The sequence below is a fragment of the Cololabis saira genome, chromosome 24 (genome assembly GCF_033807715.1).
Source record: "Cololabis saira isolate AMF1-May2022 chromosome 24, fColSai1.1, whole genome shotgun sequence".
Taxonomy (NCBI): Eukaryota; Metazoa; Chordata; class Actinopteri; order Beloniformes; family Belonidae; genus Cololabis; species Cololabis saira.
In genome coordinates this window covers 16,209,418-16,231,915 of record NC_084610.1, presented here as the reverse complement: position 1 = coordinate 16,231,915, position 22,498 = coordinate 16,209,418, and the positions used below count along the sequence as shown (strand labels likewise).

The following is a 22,498-nucleotide window of genomic DNA, read 5'->3' as shown; positions in this document are numbered from 1 at the left end:
TTGTATTGTTCTTTTTTAATATGCATATTCGAAATAAAGCTCAATAATCATAATCAATAATCAAATAATCATAATCAAGTAGGGGGGCCCCAAGGAAAAAAGGTTGGGAACCACTGCTGTAGACTGTAGACCCGCTGGGAGGCGAGGGGGCGTGGCTCGGCTCCTTTTGAATGAGGGAGCCGACCAATGGGAAGCGAGTTAGCCTTGTGACGGACAGGCACTGCCCCTGCGGGAAACCCCGCCCCCCCGTGACTGTGTTTTCTTCTGCTGTTAGAGCAGCGGCGTCACATGTTGTTTTTCTCCGGGACTGATCAGTCTCCGGTCCCGCTCTCCGCGATACACGCCGCCAACGGGTCACTTTCAGGGGTTTTTACCGTGACTTTTCTTTTCCTTTTTTATTTTTAAGTGGAGTTTCCGAGCTTTGAGAGCAGCAACAGCAATGGGGACCCCCGGGACCCCCGCCGACGGCGGCGTCCTGAAGTGCGGCTACCTGCGCAAGCAGAAGCACGGACACCGGCGCTTCTTCGTGCTGCGCGCCGCCACGGAGCGCGCCCCCGCGCGGCTCGAGTACTACGAGAGCGAGAAGAAGTGGCGGAGCAAGTCCCAGTCCCAGTCCCAGCAGTCCCAGTCCGGGTCCCAGTCCTCCTCCGCCGCGGGGCCGCGCCGCGCGCTCCCGCTGGACTCCTGCCTGTGCGTCAACAAGCGCGCCGACGCCAAGCACCGGCACCTGGTGGCGCTGTACACCAAGGACGAGTACTTCGCCGTGGCCGCGGACAGCGAGCCCGAGCAGGACAGCTGGTTCTCGGTGCTGACCGAGGCCGTGAACGAGGGGAAGAGCAGGGGCGCGCTGCCCGCCTGCACGTCCTCGCTGGTGGGCTTCGAGGAGGCGAGTGCCCCCCCGGCGGGGGCGAGCTCCAGCAGCTTCCGGGAGGTGTGGCAGGTGACCCTAAAGGTGATCATTTTTGGAGAATCTTTGGAAAGGTCGTTTTCCAGCAAATGCATGCTTTTATGATGCAAAACAACCTTTTTAACGCATTTCAGGCCCCGTTTAGACATAGCAAAAACGGATATTTCCCCCTCTACGTTTTGAGAAATTCCATCGTTTACATGAGATTGTTTTCAAAATCTCTTCGTTTACACGAATCCGCATAAATAGGCTGTTAACGTCATGCCAGCCAATCAGAATCCTGGAAAAAACATCAACAAATGACATGTGACGTGTAACTTCCAGTTAAGGCTGATTTATGGTTCCGCGTTAAACCAACGCAGAGCTTACGGCGTAGGTGTACGCGGCGACGCACACCGTACGGCGCGCATCGCCGCGTACTAGGGCTGTGCGATTAATCGATTTTAAATATAAATTGGATTTATTAATCACAATCGATGTTAAAAAAAGGAAAATCGGAAAATCGATTTTCCTTTTTTGCAGCTGGCTGCATTACAGACAGAGCCCGTCTAGTCATCTTAGTTTGGTCAAGAAAATTGTAAATGTTGTCACTTTACTAAACTCAAAGAGGGTTTACAGTATCTTTCAATTGCACTTCATTCTCAATAGGGAAATTTGTTTGCTATTTTTCTTTAAAAATAAAGATACAATATTTGAAACAATTTATTCCATTGTCTTTTGTAGTTTTACCAAAAAAATCTAAATTGAAAATCGGCTTTTCAGAGAAAAAAATCGGGATTTTATTTTTGTCCATAATTGCCCAGCTCTACCGCGTACCCTACGCCGTAGGCTCTGCGTCGATTTAACGCGGGACCATAATTCAGGCTTTACTTCCAAGACGGAACGAGAGTCTTTCGTTTGGAGTGACAGAAGTGGAGTTACTTTTAAGTGTGACTTTAGCCGAAATCTCCGTTTCCCTCCGTTTAAAAGCAAACGTGAAAACTGAGTTTTTGAAAATCTCCACTTTGGCCGGAGTTTTCAGATGATCGTTTTTGGTGACTTTGAGCTCCGTTTTCATGTAAACGAACGGCCAAAACGCATGAAAACACCACCGCCATATTCATCTGAATAATTATGCAGGCAAATCCTCTGTTCTGGTATTACTGGATCTCAGTGCTGCATTCGACACAGTTGATCATAACATTCTACTCAGCAGATTAGAAAAGTGGGTGGGACTTACCGGCACTGTGCTTCAATGGTTTAAATCTTACTTGCAAGATAGGGGCCTTTTTTGTGTCAATTGGAAACCATGAGTCTGAGAGAACCAAGATCACGTGGGGTTCCTCAAGGGTTTATTCTCGGACCGCTTCTATTCAACATCTATATGCTACCGCTAGCTCAGATTATGGAACATCATAACATTTATTACCATACTTATGCGGATGACACTCAGCTCTATATTTCAGCGTCACCACATGACTACAGTCCCCTACTCTCATTGAGTAACTGTATTCACCAAATCAATGAGTGGATGTGCCAGAATTTTCTCCAGCTAAATGCAGAAAAGACAGAGGTGATCATTTCTGGCCCTAAAAATGAAAGGGAAAAGATCAGCGCTCACCTTGGCTCCATGTCATTGACAGCTACAAATCAAGCCAGAAATCTTGGTGTAATTATTGACTCAGACTTGAACTTCAACAGCCATCTAAAGTTTATCACTAAATCTGCCTACTACCACCTAAAAACATTGCTAGAATTAAGAGGATTCTCTCTAAACAAGACATGGAAAAACGTATTCATGCATTCATTTTCAGTAGGTTGGATTATTGCAATGGCATCTTTACAGGCCTTAACAAGAAATCAATCAGGCAGCTGCAGCTGATCCAGAACGCTGCCGCCAGAGTCCTTACAAACACCAGGAAACTGGACCACATTACACCAGTCATGAAATCACTACACTGGCTTCCAGTGAGTCAAAGGATAGAGTTTAAAATCTTACTGCTGGTCTACAAAAACCTGAATGGTCTTGGACCAAAATACATGCTGGATCTGTTAGTTCCTATGAAGCTCCCAGACCCCTGAGGTTCATCTGGATCTGGTTTGTTGTGGTTCCCAAGAACCAGAACCAAGCAAGGTGAGGCAGAGTTCAGTTATTCTGCTCCTCACCGGTGGAACAAACTTCCTGTAGACCTGAGGTCTGCTCCAACTGTCAGCTCCTTCAAATCAGGCCTAAAAACATTACTGTTTACTGAAGCGTACTCCTAAATTAAATACTTACCTGCTGTATTCTCTTAATTTTTTCAATCTTATTTGTTATTTACTGTCTAATTATGTCTTGCCACTTTTAATGTCAATGTAAAGCACTTTGAATTACCTTGTTTTGAATTGTGCTATATAAATAAACTTGCCTTGCCTTCCCTAAAGGGGCGTGGCCTGGGCGGCCAGAGGAACCTGGCCGGGGTGACCCGGCTCTGCCTGGCCAGCCGGACTCTCAGCTTCGTCAAGCTCAACTCCTCCACGGCGGCCGTCACCCTGCAGCTGCTCAACATCCGCCGCTGCGGCCACTCGGACTCCTTCTTCTTCATGGAGGTGGGGCGCTCGGCGGTGACGGGCCCCGGGGAGTTCTGGATGCAGGCCGAGGACCTGGTGGTGGCGCAGAACATCCACGAGACCATCCTGGAGGCCATGAGGGCCCTGAAGGAGCTGGCCGAGTTCCGGCCCCGGAGCAAGAGCCAGTCGGCCAGCACCAACCCCATCTCGGTGCCCCAGCGCCGCCACCACCACCTGCACCAGCTCCCCCCCAGCCAGACGGGCCTGCCGCGGCGCTCCCGCACCGACAGCGCGGCGGCGTCTTTCGCGCCCGGCCGGGTCAGGACGGCCAGCGAGGGCGACGGCGGGGTGAGCCGGCCCGTGTCCCTGTCGGTGAGCGGGAGCCCCACCAGCCCCCCCCACGCGGGGCCGCCCCTCAGCCGCTCACACACCGTCAGCAGCGGCCGCACCTGCCGCCTGCTGGAGGCCAACCTGCAGCACAGCCGCTCCATGCCCGTGTCCCGGTCCCCCCCGGCCGGCTGCAGCCCCCTCAGCACGTCCCCCCGGGGGGGACCCGACCGGGCCGGCCGGCCCTTCAGCTGCAGCGCCTCCATGTCCGGGTCCCTGGGCGACGCCGGCTTCCCGCTCTGTGACGAGTACGGCTCCAGCCCGGGGGAGCGGTGCCTGTCCCTGGCCCGCAGCGACACCCCCGACTCCCTGTCCAGCACGCCGCCGTCCCGGGACCACGGCGACCCCGCCGGCTACACCGTCATGGAGGCCGGCTCGGCCCTGGACAAGCATTACAGGAAGCGCACGCACTCCCTGACCACGCCGCGGCAGCAGCGGGTGGTGGCGCCGCTGTCCTCGGCCTCCCTGGACGAGTACACGCTCATGAGGATGGCCCGGGGCCACCAAGGCTCCGCCTCGCCGCGGGTCTGCTACCCCGAGGACTACGGGGACGTGGAGATCGGCTCGTCCCGGAGCTCCAGCAGCAACCTGGCCGACGAAGGCTACATGCCCATGACGCCGGGCGTGGCGCCGCCCTCCGGGAGGGCAGACAACTACGTAGCCATGAGCCCCTCGTGCGTGTCGGCCCCCAAGCAGATCGTTAACCCCCGGGTGCACCCGCAGGCGGGCGGCGGCGGTTACAAGACCAGCTCCCCCTGCAGCAGCTCGCTGGAGGACGCCGGCTACATGAGGATGTGGTGCGGCAAGTCCTCCATGGAGAGCCCCGACAGACAGGGGGACTACATGAACATGTCCCCTGGGAAAACCCCCCCTGACTGCTACCTGGGCCTCCTGGCCGGGGAGCCTGCCCCGGCCCGGGCGGCGTGCCCGGCCGGCCCCCCCACCAAACCTCAGACCGACGACAGCCAGTACGTGCTCATGAGCCCCCAGAGCTCCCGGCAAAGGGGCGAGTCGGACTACTACGCAGTGATGCAGCCGGGGGGGGGCCCGTCCTCACACCTGAGCCCCTCAGCCCCCGCCCCGGCCAGACACGCCCGGGCCGAGACCCTGTCCTACCGGGGGAGGCTGGGCCGGCCCAACCGGCTGTCCCTGGACACCTTGAAGACCCTCCCCAGCATGACGGAGCACCCGCCCTCAGGGGAGCCCCGCAGCCCCGGCGAGTACATCAACATCGACTTCAGCAGGGCCTCGCCCCCCTCCCTGTCCACGGGGAGCCCGTCCTCGTCTCTAGGGTCTGCCGGGGGCCCGGTGAGGATGTCCCTGTCGGAATACATTAACCTGGAGTTGGGTGCACGCTCGCCCAAGGGGGCCGGCCCCCCCGCCGAGCGCCTGGACCCCCTCCCAGAGTCCTGCTCCCGCCCTGAAGGGGGCGACGCCCCGGGCCTCAGCGACGACTACACGGAGATGACGTTTGGCATGACCAGCTCGCCGCCACAGCTCGTCCCTCACAACACAACCAGGTACAACACACTGATTGATTGATTGATTGATTGATTGATTGATTGATTGATGGAGAGGCATCAAGCAGTTCTTTCTTTCTTTCTTTCTTTCTTTCTTTCTTTCTTTCTTTCTTTCTTTCTTTCTTTCTTTCTTTCTTTCTTTCTTTCTTTCTTTCTTTCTTTCTTTCTTTCTTTCTTTTTTCTTTCTTTCTGGCTCATTTCTTTCTTTCTTTCTGGCTCATTTCTTTCTTTCTTTCTGGCTCATTTCTTTCTTTCTTTCTGGCTCATTTCTTTCTTTCTTTTCTTTCTGGCTCATTTCTTTCTTTCTTTCTTTCTTTCTTTCTTTCTTTTCTTTCTGGCTCATTTCTTTCTTTCTTTCTTTCTTTCTTTCTTTCTTTCTTTCTTTCTTTTCTTTCTGGCTGATTTCTTTCTTTCTTTCTTTCTGGCTCATTTCTTTCTTTCTTTCTTTCTGGCTCATTTCTTTCTTTCTTTCTTTCTGGCTCATTTCTTTCTTTCCTTCTTTCTGGCTCCTTTCTTTCTTTCTTTCCTTCTTTCTGGCTCATTTCCTTCTTTCTTTCTGGCTCCTTTCTTTCTTTCTTTCTTTCTTTCTTTCTTTCTGGGTCATTTCTTTCTTTCTTTCTTTCTTTCTTTCTGGCTCATTTCCTTCTTTCTTTCTTTCTTTCTTTCAGGCTCATTTCTTTTTCTTTCTTTCTTTCTTTCTTTCTTTCTTTCTTTCTTTCTTTCTTTCTTTCTTTCTGGCTCATTTCTTTCTTTCTTTCTTTCTTTCTTGCTCATATCCTTCCTTCCTTAAATCTGGCTTTACACAAAAACGTCATCAACGTGAATTTATCGTTTTTACCGCGGGATGACAAATTCTTACTGTGGGGAATTGTTTTGACGGTTTATCGTGTACGGTAAAATATCGCCCATTCCTAGTCTTGTGTTCTGTTCTGCAGCTGCAGTAGTGAGAGTGTGTAACGGTGTGTGTCCTGTCTCCCAGCAGCCCCAGCACCAGGGAAAGGCCGGCTCCTCTGGAGGACCCGGGCGTCCCCCCACCCATCGGGGTGTTCCGACTCGGCGCCTCCTCCTCCCCCACGGTGGACCCGGACTGCTCGGCCAAGGTGATCAGGGCCAACCCGCAGGGCCGGCGGCGCCACAGCTCGGAGACCTTCTCCTCCACCGCCACGGTGACGCCGGTCTTCCCCTCGTTCGCCCGCGGCGAGGCGGTCCGGAGGCCCAGCTCGGTGGAGAACATCTCGTCCCGGAGCAGCGAGGGCTCGGACGAGGAGTACGGCAGCCCGCTGAGCCGGCAGCCCCCCCTGGGCTACGCCGGCGGCCTGAACTACATCGCCTTGAACCTGCTGGAGAACCGGGAGGTGGAGAAGTGCGGAGACCTGGTGGGCTTCAAACCCGCCAGCAGCTGCAAGGGCGGCATCAACGGATTACACCAGCCCTACGTCTGCCTGGGCTTCAAGGAGGCTGCCACCACCGCCAAAGGTGAGCCGGGTCAAGTAAAGCTGCGGGTTCTGCTGACACACTTAGTCAGGGGAGGAGTGAAGGAGTTACAGTGTTTCAGATACTAGGCCTGTGTTGAAGATTTTCTGATTCTAAATCGATTCTCATATTGATTCCTAAAGATCGATTTTTTTTTTAAAATATTTTTTTTTTTTATTATTCAAAAAATATATATATATATATATTTTTTTTTTTTTTTTTTTTTTTTTTTTTTCATCATTACATTTTTGCCTAGTGAACTTTAATCCCAGTAGTCCCAGTAGTTTTGAAAACTCCTAAACTAAATGAACTTTTCTTTAGAGAAAATGCTGGACATTTCAGCTTAAATTTCTAAATGTTATATTAGTTCAATGAAGTTCATATTATCTATATTTACTATAGCTTGTTTGGTTTCTCTGTTATCGGACACGGTTTGTCATGAAATACCTGAAAAATACCGGGTGCTTCATGGCAAGCTGTGTCTGGTGACAGAATAAATCAGACAAGCTAAAATAATTTGTTTACTGCTTGAGCTGTTGCAATTTCTTTCTTTTTTTGCACTTTAAATGGATATTGAAATGCCTATTTGAGTTATTTATTAGTTATTTCACAATAATTATCGTGAAATTATTATTTCAATAGTTATTTTACAGTCATATAATCCAGGCAACACTAACCCAAATCAATATCGGATCGAATCAAATGGTGATAATCGATTCTGAATCTTAAGAATCAGAATCGAATCGATTCTTGACATTTGAATCGATACCCAGCTCTATCAGATACATGGGCCAGACATGGCCATTGAACGGGCCAGGTGGATCTGGCACTGTGTAGTTCCTTGACCTCCTCTTCTTGCATTCTTCATAAGGGATGGAAATGAAGTAGCGTTGGTTCCTCCTCCTTATGGTCAGACTTTGGGATGATATCGGTATCCAGGGTGTTATTATTAACCCTTATTTATTTTAACTGCATCTTAAGGCATATTCGTGAACGTCTGTGTGTTATGGTGATTTATTATTTCTTATCCTTTGGTTAGAAAGATAGGGTCATGAAAAAGTTGGGTCTGCCTCACAGATGGAAGCATTTCTCTCCAGCACTTTCTCGACTGCAAAGACGTTCTGTGGGCTTCAGCAGTCGCCACGCTGGGGGGTTCACGCTACCTCCCCCTCAAACCGCGGGGTCCCTTTGTGCTCCGTCCAAAGAAAAGAGAGGGGTTTGAGTCATCCGCTAGGTTTCCCCTCAGCGCACCGCGATCCTGCTCTTTTCCACAACGTGTGAACGCAGCACAAGGCTGGCGCGGAACGTGAGCGGGCCGAGTGCTGGAGGTAAACAAGCGCCGTGGCCGAGCTGGATGGTGCGCTGCTGCGCCGCTCCTGCCCCGCTCGTGTCTTTAACAACGCCGCCGCCGGCCGGCTCCCAGAAAGCATCGATTGTTTTCTTTTTTTTTTTTTTTTTTAAGGAATTTTTTGGGGCTCTAGTGGCCCTTTATTCAAGTTGCAGACAGGAAGGGGGTAGAGAGAGAGAATGGGGATGACATGCAGCTAGGGCTGGGGATCGATTCAAATGTCAACAATCGATTCGATTCCGATTCTTAAGATTCAGAAACGATTATCAAGATTTAATTCGATTCGATTCCGATATTGATTTGGGTTATTGTTATTAAAACTGTTTTTTGAGCTGTTGCATGAATTATATGACTGTAGTTCTGCATATTACTACTAGTATCATATTGAGATTCAACAGCAAGTATTGGCAGCTAATGATGCAGTAAGGACCAATCAGCTCCCAGAATGCTGATATAACTGCTTTCAGAAACATCGTGGGGCAGAATTATCAAACAGATCCAGGGCAGCAAACAGAGGACGTATGAAATCAGTTTTAATTTTTCCCACATCCGTTTTTATTTGTTCCATTTTTGATCTATTTTGGTTTTTCATTTTTGAGCATTTGGTTTTTAGCATTTTTTGCAAATGTAACCCCAAGCCAGTACATAAAGTAATGAAATATAGACAATTTATGCAATTATAACCTAACACTTTAATGTTTTCATACCTTTAAACATATTTAATGGAAAAAACATGTCACCAGTTATTCTCATGTCCAACAAAACATTCCTTTTTTGGGGATAAACAAAAAAATAACCAAAAGTTGTAAAAAAAATAATACATAAATAAATAAAAGAAGAAAAAAAAATCGATCTTTAGACATATGAATCGATTTTTAGGAATTAATATGAGAATCGATTTAGAATTGGGAAATCGATTTTTCTACATGCAGGTGCAAAGGTGCGCAGGCCGGGATTCGTACCTGCGACCGCTGCAGGAGAACTGTAGCCTTACTACATGAGCCGCTTGCTTAACCCACTGTGCCACCGGCGGCCGTAGCATCGGGGTTTCCTCCGGTATCTGGTGAAGTAGGTTCAGCAGTGGAGTCCTCCACTCGGCGGTAGTGTCGCTGAGGGCCGGGGGGGCGGATGGGCATCAGGATGTGTTGCACATCAATGTGACCCCGTACTCCCCTCGTGCTGCGATCAATACATCCCAGAATATCCCAGCGGACACAACAGAGCTGCCGGCGCAGGCAGGCAGACGGTGTAAACAGGTCTCCCCGGGACGGGGGGGGTTGGGGGTCGGGGGGGTCGACGCCAGTGTTGACTTTAAAGCTAAGTTGAACCCTCTGTCCCGGCTCACACGTGCTCCTCGGCACGTAGCGGCCGGGTGGGGGTTGAGCCGGACCCCCGACATGTGAGGCCCACTGCTGGTGAGGGGGGCTGTGACCGTCAGGTAACTGGAGGTCACGGCCCGCATTCCTGGCAGGGGCTTTGAAGAGGTTCTGTGAGAGAGGCCTGTTTGTCTCAGCCACGGGCCCAAAACAGGCTTGTATTTCCCACAAAGCCCCTGTGTTTGAGAGGGGGGGGGGGCAGAAAAAAAACACCTGAGTCGTTTGTGTTTGTGCACTTGTTTGTGCACAAGCTGGAATGCAGAGAAGGCCCCCCCACTAGGGATGGGCGGTATGGATTAAAACATTTATCACGATAATTTCTGGCATTTATCCCAATAACGATAAAAATGACGATAGAAAAAATACCAATTCAACTAACACCTCATCAACGGGAATCTTTCTTTCTTTCTTTCTTTCTTTCTTTCTTTCTTTCTTTCTTTCTTTCTTTCTTTCTTTCTTTCTTTCTTTCTTTCTTTCTTTCTTTCTTTCTTTCTTTCTTTCTTTCTTTCTTTCTTTCTTTCTTTCAGGCTCATTTCTTTCTTTCTTTCTTTCTTTCTTTCTTTCTTTCAGGCTCATTTCTTTCTTTCTTTCTTTCTTTCTTTCTTTCAGGCTCATTTCTTTCTTTTTTTCTTTCTTTCTTTCTTTCTTTCTTTCTTTTCTTTCTTTCAGGCTCATTTCTTTCTTTCTTTCAGGCTCATTTCTTTCTTTCTTTCTTTCAGGCTCATTTCTTTCTTTCTTTCTTTCAGGCTCATTTCTTTCTTTCTTTCTTTCTTTCTTTCTTTCAGGCTCATTTCTTTCTTTTTTTCTTTCTTTCTTTCTTTCTTTCTTTCTTTCAGGCTCATTTCTTTCTTTTTTTCTTTCTTTCTTTCTTTCTTTCAGGCTCATTTCTTTCTTTTTTTCTTTCTTTCTTTCTTTCAGGCTCATTTCTTTCTTTTTTTCTTTCTTTCTTTCTTTCAGGCTCATTTCTTTCTTTCTTTCTGGCTCATATCTTTCTTTCTTCCTTCCTTCTTTCCTTCCTTCCTTCCTTCCTTCACGTACGTTATGCATTGATTAAACGCAGAACCATAAATTGTTTACACAAAAACGTGTAAAAAAAAAAAAAAAACGCGAGATGACAAATTCTTCCAAAAAAATTTTGACGGTATATCGTGTACGTTAAAATATCGCCCATCCCTCCCCCCCACAACCCCAGGATGGACTGGCTGCTCCCAGAGGAGCTTGCTTAGCTCGGTCGGGATCCTGCTCCCAACGTGCACGGCCGGGGTTCCACTGGGCTGGTGTTTCCACCGCGGTACCAGACTAAGAAGGCTTGTGGTTGACGGGGAGGGAAGTAAACACATGCATGCACGCGCGTCGTGCACTTTCCCAGCAGTTGCAGCTGCACTGACAGGAGCTGCTCGGAGGGAGACGTGGAGTAGCCGCTGTTGTTTTGCTCCGCTGCTGTCCGTCCGTGGGAGGGGCCAGCACCGGAGTGCACGTGCGCTGCGCTGCCCTTCTGCCTCGTTAGGCTGCTCACTTCCCCAGCAGAGACGGGGAGGGGGGGGCGGGCTCTGACTTTCAAAAGCAACAACAACAAACTCACTGCCGAGGCCCGCTGAGCAAGATGCATTGTGGGCCGAGCCGCGTCCGGAGTGGGAGGTTTGTTTACTGCTCGGATCGAGGGGGGGGTCAGAGTACAGTGCGTGGGCGTGCACACGTGGTCACGTTCCGCGTGGATCCCCGTGGCGCCGCCCTCGTGCGCCGCCAGACCCTCCAGGTGCTGTTTTCAGGGCGCCGGTACGGGTACCGGTTCTGGATCTGGTCTGTGTTTAGTTTAGAGTTTATTTACAAATAATTAAAAAACACAAATACAGATAATAATCAATCGAGGTTTGTAAAACGGGAATCCCCAGAAGCTACTGTAGCTTATGAATAAGGGCCCAGTCACACAGCAGAACAACTATAAATTACACATATAATACAGATACATACAGTATAATAACCTTATAACCTAAATAAGAAAAAAAAACCTATAAATTACACATATAATACATATACATACAGTATAATAACCTTATAACCTAAATAAGGAAAAAAAACTATAAATTACACATATAATACATATACATACAGTATAATAACCTTATAACCTAAATAAGAAAAAAAAACTATAAATTACACATATAATACATATACATACAGTATAATAACCTTATAACCTAAATAAGAAAAAAAAAACTATAAATTACACATATAATACATATACATACAGTATAATAACCTTATAACCTAAATAAGAAAAAAAAAAAAAAACAGAGATTTCCTAGATACAAATATATTCTTATAAAAATAATACATCAGGTATTGGTAAATAAAAAATTTAATAAGAGACATAATTTAATAACAATTTTTGTTTTAGTCTTTTTTTTTAAATTGAGAGAGATCCAGACTCTTTTATAGCAACTACCAAGCTCATTCCAAATTTTTGGACCTTTGCAGGTTACACTAAAACTTGTACATTTCAGTTTTCTTTTCTTTCCCTTTAAAAGTTGTTTTCCCCTTGTGGCGTGTTCATGAGTGGGAGCATAAATGGATGCGATGACAGAGTCTGTCATTGAGTCTAAAAACTACATGTGTCGTGTCCCCCCCCCCCCCCCCATGAAGTCATCGTAGGGGTCAGGAGTTTGTTTACTCCCCAGCTGACTCGTGGGGAGGAGCTGATGTCCTCGCCACTCAGCCAGGTGGATGTTCTGTTCCGTGCCCGGATTAGCCGTCAGCCGTCTCTGGTTCCACCCCCCCTTCATCTGACCCCAGCGGGCAGTGAGCAGCCCACAGCGCTCGCACATCTGCCGTAGTGATGTGATTGTTCATCTCGTGCACACATCAGCTCTAGGGACGGGCGGTATGGACTAAATAAGATCATTTCTGGCATTTATCCCGATAACGATAAAAAAAATACCAATACAAAAACATCATCAACGGGAATCTATCTTTCTTTCTTTCTTTCTTTCTTTCTTTCTTTCTTTCTTTCTTTCTTTCTTTCTTTCTTTCTTTCTTTCTTTCTTTCTTTCTTTCTTTCTTTCTTTCTTTCTTTCTTTCTTTCTTTCTTTCTTTCTTTCTTTCTTTCTTTCTAGGCTCATTTCTTTCTTTCTTTCTTTCTTTCTTTCTTTCTTTTGTTTTCTTTTGTTTTTTGAAAGAATTCTTTCTTTCTTTCATTTTAGGCTAATTTCTTTCTTTCAGGCTCTTTCTTTCTTTTGTTTTAGGCTCCTTTCTTTCTTTCTTTCAGTCTCTTTCTTTCTTTCTTTCTTTCATTTTAGGCTAATTTCTTTCTTTCGTTTTAGGCTCATTTTTTTCTTTCTTTCTTTCTTTCTTTCTTTCTAGGCTCATTTCTTTCTTTCTTTCTTTCTTTTGTTTTTTGAAAGAATTCTTTCTTTCTTTCATTTTAGGCAAATTTTTTTCTTTCTTTCTTTATAGGCTCATTTCTTTCTTTCTTCGTTTCTTTCAGGCTCTTTCTTTCTTTCTTTCTTTCGTTTTAGGCTCATTTCTTTCTTTCTTTCTTTCAGGCTTTCTTTCTTTCTGGCTCATTTCCTTCCTTCCTTCCTTCCTTCTTTCCTTCCTTCCTTCCTTCCTTCCTTCCTTCCTTCCTTCCTTCCTTCCTTCCTTCCTTCCTTCCTTCCTTCCTTCACGTACGTTGTGCGTGGATTTAACACCAGAACCATAAATCAGCTTTACACAAAAACGTCATCAACGGGAATTTATCGTTTTTACCTCGAGATGACAAATTCTTACCGTGGGGAATTGTTTTGACGGTATATCATGAACGATAAAATATCGCCCATCCTTAATCAGCACGCATACGTTCTCCCTTTAGCGGCCCTCCGTACCTGCTCCCCCCCCCCCGCCCCCCCTCCGCTAATGACAGCCGCCATCTGCCCCCGGCGAGCGCGACCATCAGGGTCGTGCGTGTGAGGCAGATTAGAGGCGGCCGCGGCCATCTACTCAGATCCTGCTTCCCCTTACTGCCACCCCGGTCCCTCACCGGCGTGGAAGTCACGGCGGGGGGTAGGGCTGGGCGATATGGACCAAAAGTCATATCTCGATATTTTCTAGCTGAATGGCGATACTCGATATATATCGATATTTTTTCTGTGCCATAATTGGGGTTTCCCCCAAAGCATTATAGCATAGCATCTCTGTTAGCATCTCTGTTAGCTTCATGTTTTTCTGAGGCAAACCCTTAAAAAAACAGTCAGTTTTAATACAAAGCCTCGTGCCAAATGTCACACAGGTTCCTTTATTAACAGAGGTCTGCACAATATCAAAATGTATAAAATAAATGAAATAAAAATAAACTGATATATAGAAAATATATAGAAAAAAAATGCTTCTTGAATAAAATAAAACAAATATCCCTTTCCTGCATAACAATTACATTAAAATACACTGTGCAATTAATACAATGTAGACAGTAACAGGCAGACTTTTCCACTGAGGTTGACAGTTGTGCAAATAACAAAACATTTGTGCAAATCTCAAATAAAACATTCAAGTCAATTTGTCACAAAATAAGCTATATCAAAATCATTAAAAAAAAGAAAAGCTATATCGATATAAACGATATTGTCTCGTACCATATCGCGTTTGAAAATATATCGATATATATTAAAATCTTGATATATCGCCCAGCCCTAGCGGGGGGGCGGTGCACTTGCTCGCCCCCCAGGGGTCCTGTGTGTTCCTGCTGTGGAAGTACAGGTGAAGGTGACACCTGAGTGTTTCCGTCAGCCTGGTCGCTGCGGCAACGGGGGCTAACGTACGGGGGGGGGGGGGGGCGTATAACCCAGGGGCGGAATCCAGAAATGCTGCGTTACTTGATACACGAGAACAAACACCCACGTAACCCCAAAGGCTCCTGTGTCAGAGTTTCCAAGCTGTGTGTGTGTGTGTGTGTGTGTGTGTGTGTGTGTGTGTGTGTGTGTGTGTGTGTGTGTGTGTGTGTGTGTGTGTGTGTGTGTGTGTGTGTGTGTGTGTGTGTGTGTGTGTGTGTGTGTGTGTGTGTGTGTGTGTGTGTGTGTGTGTGTGTGTGGCTCAGGCAGGCGAAGGGGGGGCTAAAGTAGGCCGGGATGTTCCAGACAGGAGCGCTAGCTGCTAGATAACTGCGTGGCCAGCGTTCCCCACGTTTAACCAGCCACGGCTCTAGATGAGATTACCGCCTCTCTGAGCGAGATTAGACGGGAGGTGGAGGTGGGGGGGGGGGGTCCGATCAGGGAGAGTCGACTCCACGTTCGGCAGCAGCTGGGGATATGTAACACCAGGTGCCCCCAGCTACAAATCTCTTCCTAGGACCGTTTGAAGTCCCTGACGGCGTCTCCTGAGCTCTTAGACATTTCTGAGAGATGTTCAGGTCCACATACCGCGGAGAGAGAGTACAACAGCTTCCCTTTAAACCACGCCTTCACGGCTCTACTCTTGGCCCCAGGATTTACCCCCCGAGAGCGCTAGTTGATACTTTGTTTAGCTTCCATTTTTTTCCGGTCAGAGTGAATCAAAGTACGACGGAGTATTAGGGCCAAACAAAAAAACAAAAAAAGGAAATTACGAGAATAAAGTCATATTGTAATGAGAATAAAGTCGTAAAATTACGAGAATAAAGTCATAATATTACGAGAATAAAGTCGTAAAATTACGAGAATAAAGTCATAATATTACGAGAATAAAGTCGTAAAATTACGAGAATAAAGTCATAATATTACGAGAATAAAGTCGTAAAATTACGAGAATAAAGTCATAATATTACGAGAATAAAGTCGTAAAATTACGAGAATAAAGTCATAATATTACGAGAATAAAGTCGTAAAACTACGAGAATAAAGTCATATTGTAATGAGAATAAAGTCGTAAAATTACGAGAATAAAGTCGTAAAATTACGAGAATAAAGTCATAATATTACGAGAATAAAGTCGTAATATATTATAAATATATAAATATAACTTCACAAGATGCTCAATATTCCTCATTTTAACACAGGGAGAAGAAGCTCTTCCTGTTAGAGTTCTCATAAATTATATTCTCATAATATTACGACTTTATTCTCGCAACATTACGACTTTATTCTCGTAATTTTACGACTTTATTCTCGTAATTTTACGACTTTATTCTCGTAATTTTACGACTTTATTCTCGCAATTTTACGACTTTATTCTCATTATATTATGACTTTATTCTCGTAATTTCCAATTTTTTTTGTCTTAGTTTGGCCCTAATACTCCGTCGTATCAAAGAGATAACTATTGTGCAAAACAACCAAAAGATAAATAAATCACACACACACGAAGAAAAGTTCTTCACAGATACAGAGAATGCTGCAAGATGGACAGTTAGGGACGAGGAAGCTGGGTCATTGTAGTAATATGGAGTTGGGCCCCTCAAATAAATCGACTTTTTAAGAAGTTTAATCGATTTTCTTTAAAGAGTCTAAAGACATCTCTTCTTCGTATGTGTCGGGTGCAGAAACGGCAACTTCTCAGGAACTAGACACGGCCGTGCTTGAAGGCAGACCCCTCTGGGGTCACCTGCCTAGCTTGCTCTTTTATATAGGCCTGTGTTGAAAAAAATCGATTTTCCGATTCTAAATCGATTCTCATATTAATTCCTAAAAATCGATTCTTATGTCTAAAGATCGATTTTTTTATTATTTTTTTTTATTATTTTTTGAATTTTTATTTTTTTTATTATTATTTTTTGAATTTTTTTTTTAAATCATTTTCGCCAGGTGAACTTAAATCCCAGTAGTCGGACACACAGTTTGTCATGAAACTTCTGAAAAATGCCAGGTGCTTCATGGCAATATGTGTGCGTGGTGACAGAATAAATTAGATAAGCTAAAATGATTTGTTTACTGCATGAACTGTTGCAATTTATTTCTTTTTTGCACTTTAAATGGATATTGAAAGGCCTGTTTGAGTAATTTATTTCTTAGTTATTTCACAATAATTATTGTGAAATTATTATTTCACTAGTTATTTTACAGTCATATAATTCAGGCAACAGCCCAAAAAACATTTTAAATAAAACTAAGCCAAATCAATATCGAATCATGATAATCGATTCTGAATATTAAGAATCGGAATCGAATCGATTCTTGACATTTGAATCGATACCCAGCCCTACTTTTTTACACCCATTTTTTGTACTTATTCCGTTAGATTTGACTCCATCTTCCGTGATGGAGGCCCACAGACACTGGTGGCTCACACATCTGCAGCAGCCAGGACGCTGCCCTCCTCCGAACCAGTAGCTTCTCCCCGTCTCCAGCGAGGCCCCGCCCCTCCCTTCCCTTCCCCCAGCCTGCTCTGCCTCCGCTGGTTGAGGCACGTGACGAAAACCCCATAAAAGCACAAGTAGTGATCAGCATCTGCTGCTGCATGGCTCCTCTGGATGTATCACGTCCCAGATGCTGCTTGTTGCTCATCCTTCAGTATGCAGCGCGTGTCCATGGCAACAGCCTGGCACCAGCCCACCCCCCTCCATCGCTCTGCATCCCAGATTATGCAATTGCAGCCATTGCAGAAGAGCCTGGCGACCCCTCCCCCCGCGCACATACGTGTGTGTTGTATGTGCTGGCGTCACCTCGGGAGGCCCGGAACACATGTGGGCTCTTTTTCCACTGCAACTTGTTTTTGCGTAGGAATAATAACCCCCCCGTTGTGTGCAGAACTCCCCGTTCCTGGTATTTAAGAGCGGGGCTCTCATTAGCAGCGGTGGGATCTGTGAGTGGGTCCACCGTGCAGGAACACCGTGTTCCCTCGGCCCCCGTCACCGCCGAGTCTCACTGGTCCACCTAATTGGCTCCAGTGTTGTTTGTGAGAACGGACCACAAGCTGCGGTGAAGACGATCCTGCTGGAAAACCACTTACCTTTACACTTTTATTCCTCTACCTGGGGGGGGTTCCTGATTTCACACTTTTGACCAGGGCTGGGGATCGATTCAAATGTCAAGAATCGATTCGATTCTGATTCTCAAGATTCAGAATCTCAAGATTCGATTCGATAATGATTTGGGTTAGTGTTATTAAAACTGACTTTGAAAAAACTCTTTGAGCTGTTGCCTGAATTATATGACTGTAGTCATGCAACATATTACTACTAGTATTATATTGAGATTCAACAGCAAGTATTGACAGCTAATGATGCTGCCATTAGCAGAAACATCGTGGGGCAGAATTACCAAACAGATCCAGGGCAGCAAACAGAGATGGATGAAATCATTTTTATTTTTTAACAGATTCCGTTTCTATTTTTTCCATTTTCTGTTTTTCTGTTTTAAATTTTTGAGAATTAGCTTTTTAGCATTTTATGCAAATTTAACCCCAGGAAAGTATTTCAAACAATGATAACTGAAAACTTTAATGTTTTTATACTTTTAAACAAATTTAAAGGCAAAACATGGCACCAGTTATTCTCGTGTCCAACAAAACATTCCTTTTTTGGGTATAAACAAAGAAATTCCAAAAGTTATTTGTATTAAATAAATAACTAAGAAATAAACAACTCAAATATGCCTTTCAATATCCATTTAAAGTGCAAAAAAAGAAGGAAATTGCAAAAGCTCATGTGTGAATTCAATGAGGCGACTATTGGGATTAAAGTTCACCAGGCAAAAAAGTAATAATGGAAAAAAAAAATCGATCTTTAGACATACAAATCGATTTTTAGGAAATTAATATGAGAATCGATATAGAATCGGAAAATCGTTTTTTTTTTTTTTTTTTTTTTTCTTTTGTCTTCCTTTAAAAACTGGCATCAAGTCTCCATCTTGGATGAATTGTTGTTGTTCAATAGCAGTTATCCCCCCCCCCCCCCCTTGTTTGTGAAGTCAGTGAATCCTACCGGGTCCGTCGCTGTAATGGCAGCGTGACACGAGAGACTCCATGAAGAAGTTGTCCCTGTTACGATTCCTGTCCCAGTTTGAGCGTCCTGGGTTTAATTCTGACTACAGAACCCCCCCCTTAACCTCGGCTGGTGCAGGTCCAGCTGCTGCTAAAGAGATATTACTCACATCGGATCTTGAACATATTAGATATGAGTCATTCCCATATTTCTAAAGCCCAGTTGTCTGCTCCACTGTTGCTAAATGTTTTATCATCTATAAGAAATCTGAGGTGAAAGTGGTGAAAATGCAGAATGTTTCCATTAACGTGCTCTTTTCCTTTCTTGTCATCTTTTCCAGACTGAAGAACTGATCTGTTCTCCAGCTCGGCGTCCTCACTGACCTGCTGCTGCGAAAAAGTATAAAAACAAAAAAACACTTGGCCCCGCCGCCGGGGCCTGTGGCCCGAAAAGACTGTCTGGACTGTCAGCATCGCAAATGCTCACACACGCACACACTCCCACACACTCCCACACACACTCGCACACACAGGAAATATGCTGGTCACCATCTATGCATGGAGTGGATTTGCTAAAGGCAGGACGTGTGTTTGAGTGTGTGTTTCTGTGTGTGAGTGTGTGTGCTGGTACGTCTCACGTTTCCTGCACTTTGAGAGGCCATTTCTCCTGTGACCTAAATTCTGGCACAAGCACAGAAGCAGAGATACAGACAATAACAGAGCTCTAATGGTACCCAGATACTATTTATTTACTTGAGGGAGGGTTCACGTCCGTGCGAGTGTGTGTTTCTGAGACAAAGTCCAATAACTAGTACGCCAGTGAACAATGAAATCTGCTCAGTGGCCTAGGGACGCAAGATACCGAGGTATATATATATATATATATATATATATATATATATATATATATATAAAATATTTTACAATAGATATGTTATTTATTTTGGGATGCTGAATGTCTGATGAGACCGACCCGATGCCTTAATCTGTATACTGTCCTTATGTTTTCTATAAAAGAAGAGGTAAATATTTACTACAGTATGTTTGTTCGGGGCTACATCTCTATATAGTTATTCTCTTGTGGAAAGAAAAATGTCTAGTTTACCATTTTAAAATATTTTATTTTAGAAATGTAGAAAAAAGTGGCTCTATGTGAGATCTGATTTATTCTATTAATGTTAAAGTATTTTCTTAATGATTTCCTATCCAGTCTAACCCTTTTATTTTTGTCCAGTTCAAAGCTTTAGACTCACAAAGATATATTTCTAAATGTCGATTTTAGCGTTATGCATGTGTAGTTTTTTGGAAACACGTACCCTACGAAGCGGGCGCGGTACCTCCCACAGTTCCTCAGCCGTCGAGCCACAAGACCTCACACACTCCTACCTTCAAACCTGCGGCCCGCCGAGCTAGCGGCGGCCGTCGCGCTGGGATATCGCTTGACTGTACACCTGTCTTGGGGGGGTGGGGCCAACAGAACCTGTCCGGGTTACGGGGCCAGGGTGGAGAGGGTTTCGGGGAATAGGGGCTGAAGTAATTGGGAAAAGTGCGCGTAGCGGCGTTGCACGAAAGGCCCGGGGCCACCTCTGGCACCATCATGGAGGTTTACTGCCGAGTCACTGGTCTGGAAGGTAAAATCAGAGCGTAAATACATAATACTACTAGTGATGCACCGATTGTTCGGTAACCGGAATTGTTCGGGCGAAAATGGCAAAAAAACACTTTTGTTCGGTGGAATAAGTGGGGAAAAAACCGAACAATTAATAACGGCGTTGTAAATTGTTGGCCAACCAAAAAGTAACCACATAAGAATTTTACCTAACATTCACCAGGAGGTGGAACCAAAACAACATAATGATGGGAAATTAAAAAATGTTCAGTTTTTTTATGTTCAATAAATATTTTCTACCTTGTAATTTTGTAAAAGATTTTTTTCTTTGAAAAGCATGCCTAAATCAAATTTATTTGATTTATGCAATGGTGAAAAAATTGGCAAAATAAATTAAAAACTGCGAAGAACCATGTTCGGTATTGTTCGGTATTCGGCCAAATGTTTATTATTAGTTTCGGTTTCGGCCACAAATTTTCATTTCGGTGCATCACTAAATACTACTTTTAGAGACGGGTGTGATATCGCTAGTCAAAGCAGGACCATGTAACTATCTTGTAGTACTACTGTATGGAACACGGAGGTGATGCTACAGGTGTAGCACAAGGTCATAAAAGTCATAAAAGTAAGCCAATAGACCTGGCAACCCATTCTCTATTAATATTTTGTAGAAATTGTCAAACCAAGTGAGGTGGCAGCAGTTCTAAATTGCCCCCTTTTTCATTTTCATTTAATTATTTATTCAAACAGGTTAAAACAAAAACAAAAAAATAATCAGAATACATAAAATGTATATACCGAAAAAACAAAATAAAACCATAAGCAAAACAAAGCAAATTAAAGAGACAAATCTATATGTAGATAAATATTTCCTCTTTGAAAGGGTGTAGGATGAAGTTTCAAAAAACTTTTCTAGTCCTACCCCCTTGTGACAAATACCGTTGTTTTTATTGAATTGAATAGCCAAAATAGCTAAAAGAGGAACATGTGTCAGTCTGTCGTTTAGAAGTTAAAACAAATGTCTTCAGGTTGACTTTGTTCACATGTAGCATCTTACTAGTAAACCTAGCATCTAACCTGCTAATATTTGTAGTTTATATCCATTAGCGTTAAGCTCATGCTAGGTAGCATTAGCACCTGTAAGCTGGCTTAAAATTCTGCATTTTCCTTTTTTAATTCACCTCTAATGTCCAAGTTACATGGTGTTTCTTTGGTCGGGAATAAACGACGCCCCGCTAAACTTCCGGTCAGTTTCAACGCCTAACCTCCAAGATGGCCGCCAGAGCGGTCGGAGCACTGTTGCCATGCCGACCGTGGCCTCGGTGCCGCCTCCAGCTGGCTCCCGACCCCTTTAGCGTCAAGTAGATTGTACAAATTGAACATGTCTGAATGTATCGCGGAGCTGGTGGGAACGCCGCCGATTTAACAGAGTCTGGAAAAGTATTTAATAATATTGGAGTCGTACCACACTAAGTTATGGTATCTATTTATCTTTAAAGATCTGAATGTGTATATTGTGTACATATAAAAGAGAGAATCTATTGAGTATACGTAGTTAGCGGACCTGCAGCGATATTCCTGTGTAAAGACTTTGGCTACAGATTTTTAAAGGGGGGGGTTTCGGGGGGCTGTACAGTGAAAATGATTCTCCCCTCAAATTCTGATTATATGGAGAAAAAAAAAGAAATCTTGTTTATTTTATTATAGCGATCTCTTTGCCTTGTTGACACACTTTACCTTATGGCATATGCAATAGTGACATGAATAAAACCTAGTTTACAACCGTGGAACCAAATGTAACATTGCTTCTCTTTTTGGTGTGTGATAAGCAGGAGTCTTTTTTTTTTTTTCTTTTTGCTCTTTGTACATTTCTCTTTCTGCCAAGTGTTTTGTTTCTCATGGCTGTCTGAAGATGCTTCTCCCACACGCGTCTGCGGACGGATCGCTGATCGATCACGGATCAATTGGTCTGAATGTGTCTGTCTTCCATTGTACATAGTCCACTATACCGCTTATTGTGATGTTCACGAGAGATAATTATGATGATTTATAAATTCTGGTAGTCAAGTTTTGCTTTTGTCTGTATTAATTATGAATAGCAGAAATAAATGAATTTATTTAAAGACTTTAAAAGTTTGTCATGTTTGTCATTCAGCCTGAGACATACGGAAGAGTATTAGGGCCAGGCAGGAGAAAAATAAAAATAATATTTTAGAGGAGGAAGATTTTTTTTTTCATTATGCACTTCGAGAAAAAAGTCGAAATTTCGAGATCAATGTTGAAGTACAATTTTGAGAAAAAAGTCGAAATGTTGAGGAAAAAAGTCAAAATTTCGAGAATAATCTTGAAATGTTGAGAAAAAATGTGAAATTTCGACTTTATTCACCCCTAAATGTAATATTAAATCTATGACCAAAGATCTTCGACAGAAGGGTAAATGAAGATTGCCCCTGTGTCTAGTTTGATATGAATTAAAATCAG

General features: G+C 44.5%; 1 protein-coding gene across 2 annotated transcripts; it reads left to right on the top strand.

Moving 5' to 3' along the window:
- Positions 1 to 293: 293 nt before the first annotated feature.
- On the top strand, positions 294 to 19,888 carry LOC133425068 (insulin receptor substrate 2-like). 2 transcript variants are annotated; one of them, XM_061715729.1, is made up of 4 exons: positions 294 to 952; positions 3,311 to 5,343; positions 6,326 to 6,819; positions 18,750 to 19,888. In XM_061715729.1, the coding sequence occupies exons 1-4, from the start codon at positions 440 to 442 to the stop codon at positions 18,752 to 18,754; spliced, it is 3,045 nt and encodes a 1,014-aa protein (XP_061571713.1). In that variant the 5' UTR covers positions 294 to 439; the 3' UTR covers positions 18,755 to 19,888. The 2 variants fall into 2 exon arrangements, with proteins under 2 accessions (XP_061571713.1, XP_061571711.1); XM_061715727.1 differs by having other exon boundaries at positions 6,323 to 6,819.
- The last annotated feature ends 2,610 nt before the right edge of the window (positions 19,889 to 22,498 follow it).